The sequence below is a fragment of the Macaca fascicularis genome, chromosome 6 (assembly GCF_037993035.2).
Source record: "Macaca fascicularis isolate 582-1 chromosome 6, T2T-MFA8v1.1".
In the NCBI taxonomy this organism is placed as follows: domain Eukaryota; kingdom Metazoa; phylum Chordata; class Mammalia; order Primates; family Cercopithecidae; genus Macaca; species Macaca fascicularis.
Genome location: NC_088380.1, coordinates 167,018,322 through 167,032,176, shown reverse-complemented (window position 1 = coordinate 167,032,176; position 13,855 = coordinate 167,018,322). Strand labels below are relative to the sequence as shown.

The following is a 13,855-nucleotide window of genomic DNA, read 5'->3' as shown; positions in this document are numbered from 1 at the left end:
AAAACACAAAACAAAGGTTATAAAAGGCATTTTTAGGACCCCTGGAGAAAGTCAGATGTGGACTGAATGTTAGAAAATGTGATTGCATTAATGTTCATGTCTTAGAAATGCTAATAAGCATTACGATTTGTAGGAAAATGACCTCAGGAACAGATGCTGAAGTGTTCGGGGGTGGCATGTCATGTCTGCAACTTGACTAGAAATGGTCCAACAAAACCAGTATTTACAGACAGAATACACCTAGACAGAGCACACACGGATCAGGGTCAGCAAGGGCAGAGTCTGGTGAAGGGTTTTATGTGTTCATTGTTCTCTTTCGTCTTTTCTCTGATTTGAAAAATTTCAAAATCAAAAGTGCATCAAAGGAGTCGGAGAATCTGTGGCTATTGTCTGGCTTAGAAAGACTCAGAATTCTGTTCCCAGCCTCTCCCAGGGGACTCGCGTAAAGTCTTCTAGGCATCTGTTGCCTGTGCAGTTTGTTGATAAGGAGAAAGCAGCTGAGTAACAGTGCTTGGCGGTGGCAGCGCTGGGGACAACGAGCCAGCCCCACTCACAGTCCTGGGAGGAGGGGAGGAAATGTCTGCCAGGCACGTGCAGCATCAGGAAACTCATAAAATCTTTTCTGGCTGCGAAATGTGTTGTGCTAGGGGATAGTCGCTCACCTGGGCTTGGCCTGGCCAGCGGTTAAAGCAGGGGCTCTGAAGTCTGCTTCTGGGTGTAAAAGCTGAGTTCTCCCATCAGCTTCTTCTCTGAGCCTCTGAGGATCGTAAAGAACCTACCTAGAAGGTTCCTGCCAGGAGCCAGTGCGTGGCCAGCTGGAAGCACAGCCCATTCTGTGTACTGGGGGCTTGTGAAGCACTTTCCGTTCTGCAGCACCATTTTGTCTTCACGTGGGACGTGGTCCTACATCATAAGCAAATAAACAGCCTGTGGAGTTTAGTGCTTGTGGGTCCAGAGCAAACTCCTGAGGATTCAGACCCAGCTCTGCCTGGCTGTGGCCTGCTGTGTGGTGCGTCCCCAGGAAGCAGAGGGAGCAGGTGAAATCAGATTCCACAGTAATCCTTGGTGCCTTCCATTGGAGGATAATCCTCTTGGGCCGGGTAGCAGAGCTCTGAAAGGTTTGAAAAGCGGGGAGGGGAGGAGGAAACTAATCTGACTGAGCACATCTGCCAGTTCTGAGAGATTGCTGGCTGCCAGCAGTGCTGTGCAAGGGTCTTAGTGCCACCCCAGTACAGTGCACCTGCACCTCGCCACCCTGCTCTGGGGAGGGAAAGAGAGCTCGTTTCTATTGAGTGCATGCAACCAAGACTGGCTCGGCACAAGATTCAGGGAAGCTGTTGGAAAAAATAAATAAATAAAATTCTTCCTTTTAAAAACTGCACAAAGAATACATGATCATTGGAGGAAAAACTGGGAAATACAAGATCATCAGAGAAAAATTCAAATGGCCTAAAATATCTCTTTCCTGAGAGGACTATTCATTCATTTAACAGATATTTATTGCGTACCTACTATGTGCCAGGCATGTGCTGAGAACTGCCGGCACAGCAGCAAATGGGTCGGACTCAGTTCCCGTTCTTACGAGGCTTAGAATCAGATGCCAGCCATTAATATTAATACTTGGATGTTGGCCGGGCGCGGTGGCTCAAGCCTGTAATCCCAGCACTTTGGGAGGCCGAGACGGGCGGATCACGAGGTCAGGAGTTCGAGACCATCCTGGCTAACACGGTGAAACCCCGTCTCTACTAAAAAATACAAAAAACTAGCCGGGCGAGGTGGCGGGCGCCTGTAGTCCCGGCTACTCGGGAGGCTGAGGCAGGAGAATGGCGTAAAAACCCGGGAGGCAGAGCTTGCAGTGAGCTGAGATCCGGCCACTGCACTCCAGCCTGGGCGACAGAGCGAGACTCCGTCTCAAAAAAAAAAAAAAAAAAAAAAATACTTGGATGTTGAGCAAGTAATCTGAGTGTAGAAGTCCCTTTAATACCTGGAGGTCTCTAAACTGAGCTCTGGAGGACACAGATAAGGGAGGTGAGGGGAAGAGCATTCCCAGCCCGGGGAGGGGTCGGGGAGGGGTCGGAGTCCCACGTGGCTGGATCCTGTGCTTGGAGAGGGAGTGTTGGGGGGTGGGGACGGGCAGCGCTGCTGAAGCCAATGGAGCCAGTCGGCCAGAGCCTCAACCCTGGGATTTCCAGCCATGCAGGAGGCTCTCCCTCTTTGGGCAGCTTTGACCTCGCATTGGCCTGCCTGAGTAGCTCTTGTGTGCAAGACAAGAAAGTGTGTACTTCGGACACAGCACCATTGCAGGCTGAGCGACTGGGCTCCAGATGGAATGTGGGCTTGCTGTAAACTGCATGGTGCGGGGCTGGTAGTGCCTCTGCCCTTCACTGTCTTATACATTTCCACTCCTCTGCATCAAAGACCAGAGCTTTGTGTCAGGTCATCGTTACCCACTGAGTGGGCTGCTGCAAGGTTTGCCGAGAAGGGAGCAACCCTGGCCTGCCGAGACACGGTTGATTGATTCTGCGGTGAGGTCTTTTGAGCCATCCTCAGGAGTGTGTTGTATCTGCTGTGGTGGTTCCTTCCTTATCTCCCCTAAGCAGCATGAGAGATGGGAACTGGGTCACAGGCGCCTGCAGCTGGGAGCAGGTGCGTGCGTGTGTTGTTTGCTGTTCCCTTCGTGAGCACTGAGGTGTGCTTTGAGGTCAGCTGGGTCGCCCCACTGCCTCTTTTGGCATTTGCTTAGTGGCAGCTCCACACCCTATGAGGCTGGCTTTGGGTCACGGGTGATCAGACCAAGGCCAGGCCCTTGAAGGCCTCACCACCTGATGTGGGAGTCGTACAGTATAGGGGGCTGGTGTGGAGGATGACTTGTGAGAGGCGGGGACTCGAGGTGAAGGACATGTCAGGGTTGGCTGAGTGAGGAGGAGATGGGGAAGGGTGTTCTGGGCCCGGGGGGCTGTGTCAATGAAGGCTTATAGGCAAGAACTGCCAGGGACGGGATCCACAGCCACCTGTGGCGTGGTTTCCCCAGAGTGAGGAACATTGAGGCTGGAGAGGCCCACACTCTGCAGAGCCTCACACAGTGGAAGCTGTCATGCCCCTCACCAGCCCCTGACTCGACCCTCAGGGCACAAGGACCCCACATTGTCCCCTCAGAGCATCCATAACTGATGACTGCCAGGGGTTGCTATGTAAATGCCTCTGCTCTTTAACCCATGGGTGGGATAACCTGAGGCCTGTCTTAGGCTGTTTCTCAGAATTCCTCAGTAGGATTAAGCTCGGATTGTCCACAGTAGTGACTCCCTTGTGTCCTTTTGGGCTTTCTTCCCTTTCCTGTTCTCTTCCCCCACCTACCGAGCTCTCCTGGGCTCACCTTCCAAGACCTGGAAACCAGAGGGAACCCAAACTAAGACCCCGTTTACACAGTTCGAATTCAACAGCAAGGATAGCAGGAAGCCATTGGAGAGCTTTTCTACCCGTGGAGGGGCAGGGCCGGGTTTGCGCGGCCACGCTGACTCTAGCCGGGAGGTTGGATTGGTTAGGGCCAGATGGAGAGCAGAGAGAGCACCTTATTCCCCAGCCCTCAGCTGCTGCCGACCACTGTCACCTGCTTTCTGTGTTCCAGAGGCTGGTCTGAGCATTTGGTGTGCATTTTCCCATTGACTCTAACAGAAGCCTTAGGAAGTATAGGTTCCATCTTACAGACAAGGAAGCTGAGTCACAGAGAGGCTGAGACACCTAGCCGTGATCCCCCAGTGGGAAGTGATGGCTTGCACATTCAAGCCTAGGTTTGACAGATCTGGAATGAGTGCTCTTATTCCTCCTCAGTCCGGCCTGTCTGCTTTCTGTCTTCTTTGCCAGCACTGTCCAGGCACTGTAAGGTGGGCCGTTAGCTTTCTGGGTACAGGTAAATGTCTTCCAGTAACCCCTGCTTCCCCTGCTCCCCCACAGGTAAGTTCGAGGATCGGGAAGACCATGTCCCCAAGTTGGAGCAAATAAACAGCACGAGGATCCTGAGCAGCCAGAACTTCACCCTCACCAAGAAGGAGCTGCTCGGCACAGAGCTGCTGCTCCTGGAGGCCTTCAGCTGGAATCTCTGCCTGCCCACGCCTGCCCACTTCCTGGACTACTACCTCTTGGCCTCCGTCAGCCAGAAGGACCACCACTGCCACACCTGGCCCACCACCTGCCCCCGCAAGACCAAAGAGTGCCTCAAGGAGTATGCCCATTACTTCCTAGAGGTCACCCTGCAAGGTGACAGCTGGGACCCAAAGGCAGAACCTCCCACCCCTTCCCCACCCACCCAGGGGTCAAGGTCAGGCAGCTCTCAAACGCATGTCTATCCAGATCAGGCCTCTCACTGGGGCCTGTGCACCCAGATCACTCTTACTTTGCAGGCGACAAGCAAAGAAAGGGCAAGGATTAGCCCAGTGTATTACCAGTAACACGTAAAAGAGAAATAGCAACTTATGTACAGGCAGCTGGAAATCTAGAAGCTTACAGATCACCTGGTAATTTTTCTTACAGTAACCGGGAACATTGCAAATGAATTACATAGCACAGATTTTGCAGATCGGTTATTCTCAAATACTGCCATCATGTAGATAGTATGTAGCAATAAAAGTTACCCTGTTACTTGAAACTTACTTGAAACTCGCTCTTCCCAGTGTTTTAGAATCTAGATGTTAACTGGGTCAAAAACACTGCTGATATAGCCAGGTGCGGTAGCTCACTCCTGTAATGGGAGGCCGAGGCAGGCGGATCACGAGGTCAGAAGATCGAGACCATCCTGGCCAACGTGGGGAAACTCCGTCTCTACTAAAATACAAAAAATTAACCAGGTGTGGTGGTGCGTGCCTGTATTCCCAGCTATTTGGGAGGCTAGGCAGGGGAATTGCTTGAACTCAGGAGGCGGAGATTGCAGTGGGCGGAGATTGCAGTGAGCGGAGATCGCGCCACTGTACTCCAGCCTGGCGACAGAGCGAGACTCCATCTTTTTTGTTTGTTTGTTTTTTACAATAGACATTTATTTAAAGGAAAGTATCTGCAGACCAAATAATTCTTAAGATTGTTTCAAGTTTAACCATCTTCATAAGAGCTGCATCCACAGACTTCAATTACATGATTACCTCTTTGCCCATTCTTCTCTTTCTTTTCTTTCCCAAGTAACCTCTTTCAGATACAGTTCAAGGTAGAAATTTTTCTCTTCATATTTGGTCCACTGCTCTTTAGGCAAGATCTGACGCTTCATGGTCAGGTCCAGTGCTCTCTACATGTGAAACATCCTGTAATTATAACGTTCTCAGGAAGCCGCCTTATGGCTTCTTTTACATCTTCATTTTCATATATTGTGTCATCTCTTGTTAACCCCAGTTTATTGAATCCTGCGGCATTGTAATACCATTTTCGAATACCATCCAGCCACTTGCCTGATGCTGCAACAGCCTTCGTGCCAGCCATTTTGACCAGTGAGACTCCATCTTAAAAAAAAAAAAAAATACTGCTGATACAACCATCCCATAACCTACCACAAACTAAAATGGGCATGAGTATCCAGATCAATGATTGGACTGGGCATGGTGGCTCACGCCTATAATTCCAGCAATTTGGGAGGCTGAGGCAAACAGATCACCTGAGGTCAGGAGTTCAAGACCAGCCTGGCCAACATAGTGAAACCCCATCTCTACTAAAATACAAAAATTAGCCAGGCATGGTGGTGGGCGCCTATAGTCCCAGCTACTTGGGAGGCTGAGGCAGGAGAATCACTTGAACCCGGGAGGTGGAGGTTGCAATGAGCCAAGATTGTGCCATTGAACTCCAGCCTGGGCAGCAAGAATAAGACTCCATCTAAAAAAGAAAAAAACTCAAGCCTGTAATCCCAGCACTTTGGGAGGCCAAGACGGGCGGATCATGAGGTCAGGAGATCGAGACCATCCTGGCTAACATGGTGAAACCCTGTCTCTATTTAAAAAATACAAAAAAGTAGCCAGGTGAGGTGGCAGGCGCCTGTAGTCCCAGCTACTCGGGAGGCTGAGGCAGGAGAATGGTGTGAACCTGGGAGGCGGAGCTTGCAGTGAGCCGAGATCCCACCACTGCACTCCAGCCTGGGCGACAGAGCGAAACGTCTCAAAAAAAAAAAAAAAAAAAAAAAAATCAGTGATTGTGATTCCAAGCATTAACTGAGCATTTACTGCGTGCCAAGTGTCTTGCTTCAGTGCTTTGCACACATTATCTCATTTGAACCTCACAGCAACCCCACACCAAAATCACCTCCATTAATCATATTTTACAAAAGAGAAAACTGATGCTGTAACTTACCCAAGGTTATTGCTAGGATTTTTTTAATTTTTTTTTTTTTTTTTGGGGAGGCGGAGTCTTGCTCCATCGCCCAGGCTGGAGTGCAGTGGCACAATCTTGGCTCACTGCAACCTCTGCCTCCCAGGTTCAAGCGATTCTCCTGCCTCAGCCTTCCGAGTAGCTGGGATTACAGGCACGTGCCACCACACCCAGGTAATTTTTTGTATTTTTAGTAGAGTCGGGGTTTCACCGTGTTAGCCAGGATGATCTTGATCTCTTGACCTCATGATCCGTCCGCCTCGGCCTCCCAAAGTGCTGGAATTACAGGTGTGAACCACCGTGCCCAGCCGATTTTTAAAAATTTTTTAGAGGCAGGATCTCACCATGTTGCTCAGGCTGGTCTCAAACTCCTGGGATTACAGGCGAGAGCTACCATGCCCTGCTCATTGCTAGGATTTGAACCTGGGGAGTCTGACTGAATGATTGTTTCTATCACCGTATTACCACCCTGACTGATAACCTTATTTTTTAAATTTGTTGTTGTTGTTTAGCTGCCCTATGAACTGATCTTTAAAAGGCAAAAGTGGAAGTAATTGAAAATCATGACAAATAAAATTTTTTTTTTGAGATGAAGTTGTGCCCTATCACCCAGCCTGGAGTGCAATGACACGATCTCAGCTCACTGCAACCTCCGCCTCCCAGGTTCAAGCCATTCTCCTGCCTCAGCCTCCCAAGTAGCTGGGATTACAGGCGCCCGCCACCACGCCTGGCTAATTTTTTGTATCTAGTAGAGACGGGGTTTCACCATGTTGGCCAGTCTGATCTCAAACTCCTGACCTCGTGATCCGCCTGCCTTGGCCTCCCAAAGTGCTGGGATTACAGGTGTGAGCCACTGCTCCAAGCAGAAATCATGAACAATTTAAGATAACATAGTAATAAACTGAAAATCCAGTGGTATTCAGGAAAACTGTAGAAATTTCAACTGTTTGCCTTTGCACATATTTAGTACCAGCTTTGCCTTGTGGCCAGATATCTTAGTTGGATGTTAAGATTCCTCAGCCAACCTAAGTGCCAATTTTAGTTATAAATATCAAAGTCTTACAACCATTCATTCACTAGATTTTCACTGAGTGCCTACTATGGGCCAGGCATTGTTACAATTAATAAGTAGCTTTTAGTCATACCCCAAAACAGAAGCCTTTGAAATAGTGTGTCATTCTCTCATAATAACCAAAGAAATTTCGGACAAATGTTTTGCAGTTCTGTTTGTAGAATATCAGCAAGCTCTTTGCTCCTCCCTGGGAGCCTTGGACAGTATTTTGAAAACACTATTCCAGGCTGCTGTCAGAAATCCCAGACTGGTCACACGCCTGTAATCCCAGCACTTTGGGAGGCTGAGGCAGGAGGATTGCTTGGACTCAGGAGTTCAACACCAGCCTGGACTACGTGCTGAAACCCTATCTCTCAAAAAAATACAAAAATTAGCCAGATGTGTTTGTGCCCACCTGTAGTCTCAGCTACTCAAGAGGTTGAGGTAGTAGGATCTCTTGGGCCCAGGAAGTTGAGGCTGCAGTGAGCCGTGATCTCGCCACTGCACTCCAGCCTAGGCGACAGAGTGAGACCCTGTCTCAACAAAAAAGAAATCCCAAACCAAGAGCCAACGTTAAGATTCAAAAATGGAACTTCACAGTTTCTAATTTTCCATCCTATTTATAGGGTGGCGATGAACAGCCTTGAAAATGATTCATTTGTCCATCCATTCTCAGGGTGGGCCTGGGATTTCAAGGGGAGGATTTGGATGCTGACTCCCTCCATGGCTTTCTTTCAGATCACGTATTCTACAAATTCCAGCCTTCTGTGGTCGCTGCAGCCTGTGTTGGGGCCTCCAGGATTTGCCTGCAGCTTTCTCCCTACTGGACCAGAGACCTGCAGAGGATCTCAAGCTATTCCCTGGAACACCTCAGCACGTGTATTGAAATCCTGCTGGTGTAAGTTTCTCCCCTGAATCCTGTGTTTCTGAAATAGTGAGGTTCCTCTTGCCTTGAGGCCTGCCTCAGGCCACAGGCAGTTTCCTGAGTCTGAAGCTTGTGGTGGTTCTTCCAGCTACAGGGTCTCAGGGAAAGTGGGCCATGGTGACTCCTGGTGGAAGTGGGGTTTCAAGAACTAGTTCTTCCTATTCTGGATAGCTTCAGGTTTGCTATTTATTTATTTAGAGACAGAGTCTCACTCTGTTGCCCAGGCTGGCACGCAATGGCACGATCTCGGCTCGCTGCAACCTCCGCCACCCAGGTTCAAGTGATTCTCTTGCCTCAGCCTCCTGAGTAGCTGGGATTACAGGCATGCGCCACCACGCCCAGCTAATTTTTGTATTTTTAGTAGAGATGGGGTTTCACCATGTTGGTCAGGCTGGTCTTGAACTCCTGACCTCATGATCCACCCATCTCGGCCTCCCAAAGTGCTGAGATTACAGGTGTGAGCCACCGCGCCCGGCTGGGTTTACATCTTTAAAGTCAGGCATCAAGGGAGAAGAGGGTTGCTTGCACCTTTAAATGTCTAGGCTATTTGATCTAAGTCCCAGTGTAATCTTATAGATAATCACATTGAAGGACTTCCATTATAAGCTACTTTCCTCGGACATGGTCACAAAGCTGACCTCTTAGCCAGGTAAGCTCCGAGTGACTTCCTCTAAGCGCCACAGGGAATCTCGGGGAGGAAATGTTCAGTGTGTCAGAGAAGATATTTAAAGGCATCATGGGCCCAACACCCTGAAACTGACATTGGAGGCAAACGTGCCCCAGTCACTGCAGGGAGCAAGGCAGACAGGACAGAGCCGTTCCCAGTAGGCACACACTGTCCAGTTCCCCTTCCACCTGCCAGGCACCGCGTATCCTGGATGCTGGCCTGACTGACTGGTGGGCCGTGTGGGCAGAGCAGAAGCCCTTAGACCCCTGAAGAGAGCCTTCCCCAATGTGGGAAGCTTTGCTGGCGGCTGCCTTTGTCTCATTCCTCTGAAAAGTCAGTCCTACTCCCTAGACCTTGTTTTAAAATTTGTGTTTTTGAGAAGGTCCCCAAAGCCTGGTCTGAGTGTCGGTGCATGCCTTACATAAGCCTCTAATTGTTTTGTTTTCCCAAAAAGCTATATGAGAAGCTTTTTTTAAGATGGCAAAAGTCTCTGTTCCAGCCCCCTTTTCAGGTGAAAAATCCTAGGCCTCGGGTCAATTTGGTTGGTATCAGCTAGCTAAGGAGTGACCCTGCTCGGGACGGAGCTGGCCCAGAATTGCCTGGAAAGCAGAGATTGGGTTCATTCAGGCCCCAGGAACACTCCAGTGCCAGGCGCAGGGAATGCATTGGTGAGCACAAGCAGGCGTGATCCTCCTGGCAGCCAGGTAACTAGAAGTTACCCGCTGGAGCAGGTTACTCTCTGGGGTATTGACTGTGGAGAGAGTCAGCGTGGGGCTGCGGCGACAGCCAGTCTAGTCTGGAGGGGCCAGAAGAAGCTTTCTGTAGGAAACAGATCCAAGCTGAGAGCCAAGGCCTGAATCTAGTTGGTGAACAGCTGGAGCGGTGCCACACACAGTGAGCACAGCCAGGTAAGGCCTGGTGGACACAGGGCACACAGCATCTCTTCCAGTCCCACTTAGCAAGGCAGGTAGAGGCACACACAGGTATCTGGTGGCTTTTGGTCTCCAGTTCTCACCCAGGTCTTCTTGTTTCAGAGTGTATGACAACGTCCTCAAGGATGCCGTAGCCGTCAAGAGCCAGGCCTTGGCGATGGTGCCCGGCACACCCCCCACCCCCACCCCAGTGCTGTTCCAGCCACCAGCCTACCCGGCCCTCGGCCAGCCAGCGACCACCCTGGCACAGTTCCAGACCCCCGTGCAGGACCTATGCTTGGCCTACCGGGACTCCTTGCAGGCCCACCGTTCGGGGAGCCTGCTCTCGGGGAGCACAGGCTCATCCCTCCACACCCCGTACCTCCCTCTCCAGCCCCTGGATATGTGTCCCGTGCCCATCCCTGCGTCCCTTAGCATGCAGATGGCCATTGCAGCTGAGCCCAGGCACTGCCTCGCCACCACCTACGGAAGCAGCTACTTCAGTGGGAGCCACATGTTCCCCACTGGCTGCTTTGACAGATAGGCGACCTCCAGACCTCACGAGGAAGCCTTGGAGATCTGGGCAGAGGAAGAGGACACTGAAGAGGAGAGCTCAACCAAGTGAGGCAGCAGGAGGCCATCCCTGAAGAGCCTTGGAATGTGGAGGGTCTGTGCTCCTTTTAAATAAACCTGACCCAGAGCAAAACATTCAATAACATACCTCACCCGAGAGCATTCCTCTGAGAAACATCTGCCACGTGTGACTGGGGTACAAAAGGATGGCTTGGTGGCCGTCCCCCCACGCAGGGGCCAGTGAATCAAGAAAGACTTGGTAAGAGGCCAGGAGAGTGGGAACTGGACACAGACCCCTGATCTCAAGCACGTCCAGTTTTTAGCATTAAAGACGTCTCTACTCTTTGCTGATGGCAGCTACACCGCTGAAAAAGGAGGGGCAGCCTGGCGTGTTCTCAGGAGCCCCGGAGGATGCCGTATTGGGTGCTTTTCTTTCTCTGGCTCCGTGCAGAGGGGCCTGAGTTTGTGTGTATGCCTGAGCATTTGCCTTGCAAGGCACAGTGGGTGGCTGTCTTGCCTTTGTTTTTGAACCTAAAACCATTTTCAGCCTTTTAGATAATTTCATGTGCTGCTGCTTCCCAAAGTGGTCTCGCTTTCTGTTTCCTAAGATGTCTTGTTTACACATTGTATCAGGGATTTGGTGATACTTGAAAATTCCTTTGGAGAAAAAAACAAATTTAATCGCCACACTGCCTGTCCCACATGAGGGCTGTTAAGTTGGAACCCAAGTTTGAACCCAACTTGTGACGGACCGGCAGGTAACCACAGAGCTTCCTTTTGGAAAGCATATGGTTGGAGAGAACCACTTTCCCAGCTCTCGGTTCCAGAAGATTCCACGTCTTGGAGGCTGTGTTCACCTCTAGAACTTTAATGACTACCCAGGGAGGGAGAAGCTCGTTGAAAGGAAGACAAAGATTTAAACAATTCCCACCTCTCTCCACCACATACTTAACAGTGCATGAGTTTAACCCAGTCTCGGCTTTGAGTGTGGCTGATAGCAAAGGATAGCAATGTGGAAGATTTGCTTAGTCCCACTGGATTTGGGGTGTGGGATGTACATGGCATATTATACCACCGTTGATAGGCAAGTGACTGGTTGGATCAAAAGCCAGTATTTAGGGATCTGCAGTGAGGGGGCTCTCAGGAAGACTCTTGTAACCATGTGCAATATGTTTTTTATTCTGACTCGCAGCTTGTGCTTAGCATGTTCTTTGGTTTAGTTTGGGGTTGGAGGACGCATCGTTCACCCATCAGAACTGGGAGATGCAAAGGACCGGGGAAGCAATTTTTGTTTTGTTTGAGGAATACCTGTCTTGGTTTTCTTAGCCCCTTGCCAGTCCTGGAGACTGTGCCTGGGGCCGCCAGGAAGACAGCTGCATGCTGCTGAGTCAGATCTGAAGATGGTGAATCTTTCCAGAGCAAATGAAAATCTCAGCGTGGAGACAGTAAGAAAAGAGACGGGGTGTGGATAAGACTCTGCCACCGTGTCACACTAGCATAGGAGACTGCACGTTTGTTTGTTGTTTTTCTTTTTTTCCTTTGCCAACCTCCCTTCTATTTATGTGCAAGCAGTTTGGATTCAAGTTCTTGTGTCTGTCTGTTCTGGGGCCTGGGGATCGTGAGGGTTCCCTCACGGCCAGCGCGGCACCCAGAAAGAGGTGTCCCACAATAAACACGTCACCTGCTCTTGGTCTCTCGCCTCTTGTCCTAGGCATCCCCTCTTGGGCCGGCCCCTCCTTCCCTCTCTCAGATCAGCCCTGGTGGGCATCTCCCTATGCTAGGGGGTGGAATGTTGGGGGCAGCAGCAAGACCTCGGGAGCTGAGTCCTGCCCTCTGAGTGGGAGCTGGGCCTCCCTAGGCACACAGAGGCCAGCGGAGGGGTGTGTAAGGCTTGACACCCCAGCTCCAACACCATCTCAGGGTTTTTCCAAAGAAACCAATAGGATATATATGGAGAGAGATTGATTTTAAGGAATTGGCTATGGTTGCGGAGGCTGTGGTCTAAAATTTCTGGGGCATGCCAGAAATTTGGGGGATGGAAATTCAGGTAAGAGTTGATGTTGCAGTAGAGTTCAGAATCTGTAGGGCAGGCCCACAGGCGGGAAACTCAGGCTCGTTGATTTCTGTGTTACAGTCTTGGGACAAAATTTATTCTCCAGCAGACCGCAATCTTTGCTCTTACGACCTTTTATCAATTGGATGAGGCCCACCCACATTATGGAGGCTTTTCTTGAAGTCACCTGATTGTAAATGTTAATCACATCTAAAAAAATACCTTCACAGCAACACCTAGACTAGTACTTGGCCAGACAACAGACACCATAGCCTAGCTGAGCTGCCACATAAAGTTAACAATGGCACAACTCACCAGCCGCTGGAAGGCAGCTGACCCAACCTCTCTCTGAGCCTCCGTCTTCTCACCTGTTAAAATGGGAGTGATAACAGACCTTGCCTCATAGGGTTCTCAAGAGGATTAAGTAACGTAATGTACATCAAGGCCAGTACCTCCAAAAAAGGAGACAATTATTATGTTTCTTCAAGCATAAGACCAGCTTTTTGTAAGATGCACTGTTATTTTATGCACTAAGGCTTTTTAGAAAACTAAATCATTAGGCAGTTTTCAAGATACCATTGATTATATATTGCATTCTTATTTCAGAAGCGTTAAATGTCAAAATATGTAAATGTAGAATGGATGGGATATAGCATCAGCTATTATGAAAAATGTCAGATTCGCACTCCTCCTTGAAGGGAGTCTCACTCGAGACTTCTGTCTTGCCCTCTGCCTACCCAGCTTCCAGCAGAACCACCCTAGAGAGCCAGTGTCACAGTGGGACTGAGACATTTGCTAAGTGCAGATGCCTTGGATTAGACAAGGGAGGAAAGGGAAGATGAGCTCAGGGCCTGAGGCTGCAGCCCAGACCCAGGAGTGTGTTTGACACCGCCAAGGCGGGGGCTGAGGGCAGTGCTCACCACCTGCCTTGTGCAAGGCCAGGTGAGGCAGTAAGCTCTAGGTTTTGGGGATTCAGAGACAAGGTAAGTCTTGGGTTTACCAAGAGCACCACTTCACTTTGGACAAATCCCTCCCTCTTTGGGCTTCCATTTCTCCATCTGTTACTATGGAGATGGTCAAGTTGGTGGATGGGTCTAAGCTCTTGGGGGTGGTGGGGAGGCTGTGCCACTTGTCTGTCTTCCACCCTTGGGCGCTCCATGTAAGATTGTGTTCGTTCCCATGCTGGAGGATGGCTATGAAAGCTTTACAAAGCACAAAGGACAGCCTTAAAGTTCCTCCCAGGGCTGGCATCGGGTTAAATTCAGAGGTTTTCAAGCCTGAGCAAGCTGCAGAATGACCTGGAGCCTTCTCTAGGAGGGGTGGGGACCCGGAATCTGCA

The 13,855-nt window shown here is 50.1% G+C and overlaps 1 protein-coding gene and 1 pseudogene across 9 annotated transcripts in view; one reads left to right on the top strand and one right to left on the bottom strand.

Moving 5' to 3' along the window:
* The window catches only part of CCNJL (cyclin J like), a 61,943-nt gene extending 49,794 nt beyond the window's left edge, over positions 1 to 12,149 (top strand). For 7 of the 9 annotated variants that reach the window (XM_045394477.3, XM_045394478.3, XM_073994699.1 and 4 more), the window contains 3 exons: positions 3,952 to 4,254; positions 8,126 to 8,285; positions 10,014 to 12,149. In XM_045394477.3, coding sequence (XP_045250412.2) covers positions 3,952 to 4,254; positions 8,126 to 8,285; positions 10,014 to 10,434 — 884 coding nt within the window. In that variant the 3' untranslated portion in view covers positions 10,435 to 12,149. The remainder of the gene's footprint in view (positions 1 to 3,951; positions 4,255 to 8,125; positions 8,286 to 10,013) is intronic. The other 2 variants (XM_073994696.1, XM_073994701.1) reach the window with 1 other exon arrangement.
* Positions 5,105 to 5,460, bottom strand: LOC102131145 (cytochrome b-c1 complex subunit 7 pseudogene; annotated as a pseudogene).
* Positions 12,150 to 13,855: the final 1,706 nt, after the last annotated feature.